We start from the raw sequence: 9,672 nt of genomic DNA, 5'->3' as shown, positions 1-9,672 counted from the left end.
ATATTCTTGAGCGGGACGTTAAAGAATATTCTATTAATCAATAACTTAAAGTGGTATTGTTATAGGTCAGAATAAACCCACGACCAGGAAAACTCAATCACACGATTCAAAGAGTCCACAATTCATTTACAAAAATATATAATTAATTTCACAAAACAGTGTCCGTTATTTGTTCAGCGATTAGCTAAAGTCACACACGAGAATAATTGGCGGATCGCCGATTTTCGTGTAAGCCCCGCCCACCATGACGACGGTAACTAGCCCGACATTAAACGCATAAACAACATGGCGCGGATCATGTCGTTAAAGGACATACCAGACGATTTTTCCGCATCATACATGTTACATACACCGTCCCTTCGGCAAAAACAACAGGCTGCCGCGTTTATGAAGGAATCCTATGTTAAATCAGTCAAATTATATGCACAAGAGCGCGAAAATATGCTAATAAAAGCCGAAGTATATCGGAGTCAGAGGAAAACGGAGGACCCACACAAGATCAACATTGAGGCAACTTTGATGGGAAGAAATTAGACGATGCACATTGCAGTTGCAAAGCTGGGTGTGTATACGGTTATTTTGAGTTATTGAAATAATTTTTACTTGTTTATAATTTCAATTTTACGTTTTTGTTTATTTAAATTATTGTTCTTGAAGCGTATAGATCTACGTACATGCGTGCATCAGCCTCAAGTATAAATAGAGAGCGTTTGTAAACAACCTCACTCGGAAAAGTTTTTTCATATTTCATAAACGTTGCTCAGTGTTATTCTTATTCCTTTTTTTCAAATTTCATTTGTTGTATTTTTGTTCCTTTTAGTAACTCGGTGCATTTTACCAATGTTTGTGTTTCCAGTTACTTGCTAACTAAAGGGTGCACATACCAGGTCAGTGTAACTATGATTCAGTATCTTTACCAAATACAGGTACACACCTTTCCCAAAAGCCTGTTTAGATAATTATACTACACATATACATGTAAAATAATTTTGTATTGTGGTACATGTAGTATTATAATGCTATTGTTAATTTGATAAATGTATATTATGAAAATTTGGTGTGGGGATTGGTTTCTATTTTTTCATGTTGTCACGGTACATATTACAGGGAGGCAGGCCAATGTGCACATGTCTTAGCTGTTATCATGATTCTGGAGCAGTGGAAGATTTCTGGTTTTGTTGAAATTCCCTCAATGCTGTCATCAACTTCCCTACCCCAACAGTGGGATAAGCCAAGAGGTGACAAGATTCAACCAGAACCAGTGTCCCAGATGATCATTTCCAACCCATCAAACCTAAACAGAAAAAGAAAGCCAATTGTGGCTTCCTTTGTGGACACACGGTAAAAAAAAGTGTACATCTTTCAATCAATGTTTTCTCTTAAATTTTTTTTCTAATTGTTTTGCATGACTGATTGTCATTCTACATTTCACTCACATGGAGACAGTCTTTAAATTATGTTTTGGCCAAATTAAGGCTTTTCAGTAGAAAAGACTCACTTAGTTGTAAAGCACCTACAAGGACACCAGGGGTATGTTTTACAAAAGAACTTCAGACTTACGACAAAATTTTCAACTTTATCGTAAATCATTCTCTCCGAATGCAAAATTTTTTAAAAGAAAATATTGAAAATTTAGCCTTAGAAAAGTTTTAATTCATTCATTTAAAGTAATAACTGTATAATACAATTCAAGACTTGCCACAAGTTGTTTTGTAAAACGGGCCCCTGACCTCTAACAAGTTTTTACAGGTGTAATAATTAGGTCTCAGCCAAAAGACTCCAAACCACACAGCTGCCAAGTCACGCCCAAGTGTTTGGCACTGAACACTTGCTACAACATAAAGTTCTTTTAAATGGTCATTCAAAATTATTTTCAACAATTTTCAGGAAAACTGAAATCAGTGAAATGGATATGGAAATCCTGAAAAAGTTTAAACAAGCCCCAATTTCCTATCTGGTATCCACAGCAGCAGGACCAACTGTTGACACTCCATTCGGTGCTCATTACATAGGATTTCCTCTCAGCTATCATGTAAGTTACAAACTTTATTCAGACAAAATATATGAATTAAACTTTATTCAGACAAAATATATGAATTAAACTTTTTAAGGAGGTACTCTACAGTATCACAATGACTGACTTCCTTTTAAAACATGGAATGAAATATAAATATCAGCAATATTTGTCTTTTCATTTAAAAAATCATCGTCTAGCTGAGTAGCTTAGCATATCGACCGCTGAACTGTAGATCAAGGGTTCGAGTCCTGCAGAGGTTTTAAATTTTTGTTGTTGGTCAGATTGTTTTATACTAAAACTGCATATTGTGACTAAATGAAGTAAATTTTAAAGTTTTCAATTTCAAAATATTGTTGCAAATATCCTCACTTTTCATCCATATCAAATTTCTTTGTTGTAGCATTATACAGTAAATATCAATGATTATTACATTTTCCACATGCAATCGATTCATTTAAAAAAATCCATTTGTAGGAAAACCTCGTTGATATTATGAAAATTTACAACAAAACACATTTAGTGAATGAAGTTTAGCAGTTTTCTTTATCTTGAATTAAATATGGCATAAAATTGGTCAATACACAACAAGTTAACCATATCTGATCAACAATACTAAAAAGAGAAAGACTAATTTTGCCCGACAGTATTTTAAACTGTTTTATACGAGCAATAGCCCGTTCAACATGCACACGATGTTTGGCTATTTTGACAGTTTCTGTTACCTCTGAAGCTTTCATCTGTGTTGCACATGACGCAAAAGGTGGAATGTTTAGTCGAAGACCAATAGCTTCGATTTCCTTTTCAATATTAAACCCTTTGTCCACCATAACTCCATCACCATTTTGTAATTTCCCACATTGTTTAAGGTCTGACAATACTTTAAGGAAGCCACTCTCCTTTGTAATAACTTTATCAGATACTGATCCAGAGAATAACATGGAAGAAAATATTACAGACCCCCTTGGATATATGCCCACAAGTCCTTTCAAAGTTGTGCATGACTTATAGTCAGAATAACATTGACTCTGTCGATTGAGAGAACTGGGCTTTTGTACTTTTAACTCCGTACAGTCAATAATGACGAAAGTGTCTGGAAAATCTTTCTTATAATTTTCAGGCATGTTTTCGATTATTACTTCACGATGAGGCCATATATCTACACTACCTAGTCTAAAAAACATCAAATTAATCCAGTGGGTGAATATTGCACTGCAGTCTTGCACAGATATATCAAACAAATATGAAATATGTTTAAAGTCAAAGTTTTGTCTCAGTTTTATCAAAACAAGCAAGAGCTGATCCTTTGTTGACAACGATTTTGCACCTTTAAGAGTTTTACTCCATATAATAGGATCTTCTTCTGTTGGTACTAAAAATGAGTATAAAACATTGAACCGGTCTTTAGAAAACCCTGTATAATACTGATAATCAGTGTCCTTCAGTTTTTTATATCCAAATCGTCCTGAATCTTGTTGTTGCAGTTCAAAATTAATTCGGAGCAGTTTTTCCTTCTCTTCAGTTAATGCAGTATTGTCAGCAATAATGGCCAGTATTTCAAGTGGATTACAACCTGAAATATATTTAGAAAATTTAATATTATTATTTTTTATTTAGTATTCATGGGTAGTACAATAATGTAAAACATATATGATAAAAATAATCGTGAATGGTTTTTCATTAGACATGATTTATAAATTATATACAACTCAACATGGATCCCGATAGAAAACACACTTTTTCCATGAAAGTCAAATCCGATCACAACTCATTGGAGATCCTAAACATAACCCTCAACATTATATGTCATGTCTATCATTACAATGTATTTATTATCGCATAATTTCAGGCACCATTGATTTTACCTATTACAAAACCCCGTGCAGCAGAAAACTGTGGAAGTACTGTGTTCCCAAAAGCCCTTCATACCTGCGTTGACCTTGAATGCATTCAAAACCTTACACATGAATGGACTGAGCTGAATTTGACACAGAGTGATGCAATTAATTTGGAAAAATCAACAAGATCTCAGAGTCTGAACCAAATATGGCATACAGAACGAAGTAAGAGAATAACGGCATCCAATTTCGGACTAATCATAAGAAGAAAAAAAGACGTAAACCAGAAATTTTTAAAGAACACATTTCAAAAGAATGATTTCACATCTTCTGCTACATCATATGGTAAAGTGAATGAACACATTGCCAAGCAAATGTACATTAAGAAAACCGGACACCACCTTCATGATATAGGATTGATTGTAAACACAGAACTACCATTTCTAGGTGCTACTCCTGATGGCATAGTGTGTGATAAGTCTGAAAGTGGCTTGATTGAAATTAAATGTCCTTACTCTGTCAGAAACAAGACCATCAGTGAAGCATGTGAAACAAGAAATGATTTCTTCCTCCAAAGAAATGGCGACACTTTCAGCTTAAAACATGAGCATTCCCACTGGTATCAAGTCCAAGGACAGCTTCTAGTTACTGGAGCTCCATTTTGTGACTTCATTACATATACCAAACAAGACTTATATATAGAAAGAGTTTATCCAAACAAGTCTACTATGGATGTGTTAGTTCAGAAACTAGCTACGTTTTATGTCCAACATTTTAAGCCATTTATCCACAAATGTGATTCTGATCTACATGTATAATGTTGATTTACCACACCAACTATGAAAACAAGAATGTGTTTGTACCTGACATAATATGCCCCCTTCCCTCATAACAACAAGGACACAATAAACACTGACTCAGTGTGACAGAAAGATTTGTTTACAGGTCATTAATATCTTTGTATGGTAGATATATGTAGAGAGTCTTGGAGATAAAATTCTGTTTGCTGTCATACACTTAAATTTGTATATAAATGTACTAGATAATTCAAATTCAGTTGAGTGAAGTTCTCTTTACACTTTCAGTGAAGTATTTACTTTTTTTTTTATTTTGGTGCATAGATATCATGTCATTTGCAAATACTGATCCTTGATACTAATATTCAATCATAGAACATAATTACCAGGAAGAATTGGGTTCACATTTTCTGTTGTTGATGCTTGAGAACTTGTAGTTGCAGTCGTTGAAACATGTTGGATTTCAGAAGATGCCTTTAACACATCACTGCCAGCTTCATTGTGCTGATTCCTTTGATATGGATTACAAAGAGACATTTTTCTTACAAATATTTTTTTAAAGATGAATTTTTTGTCAGACTGGGTAAAGGTTTTGCTTAAATATAGTACACTGTACATGTGTTGTCATTTTTTTTAATGTGAGAATATTTACTTCAAAATGCTTTATCTTGCAGATGTATCATGCAATACTATATATATATATAGTTATAATTCAGGGTGTCAAGTCCCTATTTATTCCTATAAATTCAAAGGTTCTTATATATACCCTACCAGTCATTATAAAAATTCCTATAAAGCCCTATATATCCAAAAAAAAAAAAAAATGACAGTCCTATTTTCAAAAATGATAAAAAAAAAAAGAAAGAAACAAAAAAGAGAGAGCTGATGCTAGATTGATATTTAGTTAGACTGTTATGAAGAGAATAACTATGATCATTGTATAAGAACTGTCTGTTGGATGGAAAACTGTCCACATCTGAAAGGATTTTGTCTTTCTTTATGTTTAATATTATTTCTTCTCCAGAAACATACTATGCAGAAACAATAAACTTTTATACAAATTCTTTAATAAAAACCCTATTTATTCCTATAAATCTGCTGTAAAATCCCTATATTTGCCCTATAAACTGCAAATTGTTTTCCTTATAATCCCATATTTTTTAGACCCAAAGTGGCTTAAATTGACACCCTGTTGTATGTACATGCACTACAACTTACATATCAGTACTAGTGTCCATCAAAATCTGTCGCTTAGATGTAGTTCTCGTTTCTGAACTTGACCCTCTTTTGGTGGGTGGTTTTCGAGCTGGTGTCAATGCATCATAACTGACTGCAGACACTGGATCAGGATGAATCTCAGATGGTTGGCCATTGACAAAATGCTGATAATTGAAAAAAGGAACACATTAAAAAACATCCAATTTATCTTTTAAATATTGTAACAATTAAATCATCCAATTTTATATTAATAAAAATGATGACTAAACAATATGATGAAATCAAGAAAGCAGTGGGACATTATACATTAAATAAAGGGTATGTGCATATGTAGCAGGGTTGGGCGGTTAAAACCGCCCCCCGTTTTAACCGTCCCGATCAATACTCCCTAAGTGGTCAATACTGGTCAATTGAGATTTAAACTGTCCATTTTCCTATTTTTGTACATTTTTTGCAAAGATAAATTAAGTCTTTTCATTATAATATATGGATCAATTGGTTATCAATAATTTTCATTAGATAATTAGATGTAATTTCATAAGTTTAATATATTTGGTTTGCTGAAGCTGTGATCATAATATCTTCAGAACTATAAAAGAGGGTCACATATAGCATAACTAGACAATAGGAGACAGACCTGCTTATACATGTACCTGAACAGATTAAGAATAACAGGTAGCTGGACATTAAATAAACACAGTGATTTAATATGAATTGGGTGACAGGTGCTCTAGATAAACAATGCGTTGCAATGTACAGAGCAGGAGATGTACCAGAGCACAGGAAACAAAGTTGACAGATGTTAATTAGCATACTCTGGGACCAGAGAGGATCAGTGTACATGTTATTGTTATGAAAACATCACCAACACACCCCCTCAAATGTTTATTTAACAGTTAAATGAAGATTTGAAACAATAGGTAGTTCTTGATAAACTAAAGAATTTGAACAGAAATAGAAAACACTTCCCCCTTCATACTATCCCAATCTAACAGAGTCATTTACATTATTTATTTAATATTATGACTTGCAAGTATATTATAAACTGATAGTGCATGTTATGAATTACAGTATTTACCATAATGATGGCCACTGAAACATTTAAAATAACCAACAACACAGACTATAATGACCAAAGAATTTTCAATCAACCAGTATTGACCATTATTGAGCGGTTTTAACCAGTATTGACCACCGGCCCGGTCAATACTCATATTGACCACTTTTTTGCCAACCCTGATATGTAGTGCAATTTGCTAAAACAGAATTCTGGTTGGCATCATTGTAGAATATGTATACATGTTTCAGTATCCGTGTTATATGATTATAGAATACCTGAATCTACTGTCACAGTGATTGTGTACATGTATAGTACTTAAGTCTTAAAGGGACTGATTCAAGATTTTCCTCATAATTTTATTTTTCACAAGTTTTAGTGATCAAATTCTACTGTCTAATATGTTTAAAAGGTTTCACAAAAAATTCAGGTTATACATGACAGAAGCTTAAAATAAAAACAAAATGAATACCAATAGAATGGTTATTTTGCCAAAATTTTGATCCCCCTGTTAAAATCCTGGATCCTTCCATGCTATATTTAGTCATCAGATCAGGTCGTATTTAACTGCATGAGTTTGCATAAATATGTATAACATAATCACTAATATTTTGATATACCTACCTATTCATTTGCAGTTCATATTACCTAGCACTTTACATGTAACTGTGCATGACAAAAAACTTGTATTTACACGAGTCATCATGCACTGATGATGCAGTCGACCTGCACGGGCACCAGATCTGCAGCTAGGCCTATGTCCCCTTTGTACTTTCTATTTACGAGTTTAATAATATTTTAATGAGCGTTACAAGTATCGGTGAGCACATTACCTTTGAACACACATATAAATGTTTCGCTTTCCCTCTTTCTTTGAGTATATCTTCATTTAACTGATAATGGGGACGACCACACAAGCGTATCCACCTCTTCGCTTTTTCCAAGTTTCTTCCAGGTTTTGGAAAAGGAATGAACACTATCCCTCCTTGAAGCCGATCTGGGTATCTGCTATCAGTGTTACAAGTGCCCCAACAGCAACGTTTCACCATAATTGCGTTGTCATAAACCAATGTAAACAATCCGATAAAATGTCGAATTTTCGCTTGTTGTCGGGCAAAATGGCGGCGCGTCCTTAGCTTCAGAAAGCGCGTGTAAATGGAGCTCTCTGATTGGCTAATGCTCCCGTCACTCAAAAATTCGGCGATCCGCCAATTCTGTTTGCTGCGCTGCCGAAGTCGGTCGTGAAGTGATGTAATATTCAATACAAGTCTCCAGAATGATTACTGCCACAAAATGCAGTCCATTTATACTAAATAAACCTCTAGAAAATTCCATTTTAAACCATTTACAGTTCCATTAAACGGGTATTACACCATTTTTCAATTTAATTCTCCCAAACACCGTTCTAAACATTAGTGAAACGAAATGGTGCATCAGATTTTTTGAGCTGGTTTGCTTCTTTCAGAATCAACCGAAAAGGACTGTACAATTGACATAGAAGGCGTCCAATACCATCATAGCATCAATTCTAATCCGTCAGAACTTTACTATCATTCATATTGCCCCATTTTCTAAATTCTCTAGACAGTATGCAATTATCAAAACATGTTACGAGTGCTGTTTTTGTTAATGAAATCTAAATATAGCTTTTAAGTCAAGAGCACTTTGTGTACTGATGAATGCGTTAGGGGTGGGTAGAATGTTTTGAAAATAAGATAAGAACGATCCTTGTATCATCTTTGTATATTTTACAACCAGATAAAATAGTATAAAGTGAAAAATATAAATAGCAATATATAAACGAAAATAATATCATTTCAAGAACTGTTTTTTATATCGTATATGAAACATTGATCCGCTGAAATAACAAAATATTTGGAATTTAATTGTCTACTGTCTTGTCAGTATGAACGACTTTGAGTTTCAAAACTACAAGACGCTAAATTTCGCATTACAAAAATCGTCGCTACATTTTTTGATAAATAGAAATTGGGAAATTACATATTTTTTTTATATAGTATGATTTTGTGTGAGGGAGCAATGGTGAAATCAAGACTAGATGGTTGGTATACAATGTATTTTTAAGCCAAAAAAATCTTGAGGAATCCCGTAAAGCTCAAGATAGTTTTTGAACAAAAAATTATTCAATATACAGTGGTATTGGTACGTTTTGTACTGTAAGAGTTATCGCTCCTTCCCAAACGGTGGCGTTGACTGTCATTGATTGTGATTGTATATTACTTAACGCCCCTCTCGATAATATTCCACACATATGGAGACGTCATCATTGTCAGCGAAGGGCTGCACAAGTTAGGTCTTTGACAGCGCTTACGGTCGTTGAGCAGGTAGGGATCTTTATTGTGCCACACTTGAGATGTGACATGGTGCCTTGAATTTTTCGTTCTCATCCAAAGGACTGCCCATTTATTCGCCTTTTACGACAAGCAAGGGGTACTGAGGATCTATTCTAACCCGAATCCTCATGGGATGTGATGACATTGATTCATGTCTGAAATGTAATGAGAGCAAGACCCCCATGTGATATTAATACTTACTAAGAGATGAGATTGATCATTGTTCGTTATCTTCACCTTGCACTAAGAATACTTAAAGGCTATATAGTACAAGACACCCCTCCATGTGATATCAATACTTACTAGGAGTACTTAGGCTATATAGTGGAGTTTAGGGCCAATCCACACTAATAGACCCATTCCTTCTGTCAATAAAAAAGACGGATGGAACGTT

The 9,672-nt window shown here is 34.1% G+C and overlaps 1 protein-coding gene across 2 annotated transcripts; it reads left to right on the top strand.

Annotated features, from left to right (window-relative positions):
* The first annotated feature begins 208 nt into the window (after positions 1 to 208).
* LOC130050005 (uncharacterized) lies at positions 209 to 5,435 on the top strand. 2 transcript variants are annotated; one of them, XM_056148325.1, is made up of 5 exons: positions 209 to 562; positions 821 to 887; positions 1,108 to 1,341; positions 1,888 to 2,032; positions 3,864 to 5,435. In XM_056148325.1, the coding sequence occupies exons 3-5, from the start codon at positions 1,145 to 1,147 to the stop codon at positions 4,668 to 4,670; spliced, it is 1,149 nt and encodes a 382-aa protein (XP_056004300.1). In that variant the 5' UTR covers positions 209 to 562; positions 821 to 887; positions 1,108 to 1,144; the 3' UTR covers positions 4,671 to 5,435. The 2 variants fall into 2 exon arrangements, with proteins under 2 accessions (XP_056004300.1, XP_056004301.1); XM_056148326.1 differs by lacking the exon at positions 209 to 562 and having other exon boundaries at positions 568 to 1,341; positions 3,864 to 4,936.
* Positions 5,436 to 9,672: the final 4,237 nt, after the last annotated feature.

This window comes from Ostrea edulis, chromosome 9, assembly GCF_947568905.1.
Source record: "Ostrea edulis chromosome 9, xbOstEdul1.1, whole genome shotgun sequence".
NCBI lineage: Eukaryota > Metazoa > Mollusca > Bivalvia > Ostreida > Ostreidae > Ostrea > Ostrea edulis.
The sequence above is the reverse complement of the archived record's forward strand: the minus strand, read 5'-3'. Positions and strand labels throughout refer to the sequence as shown.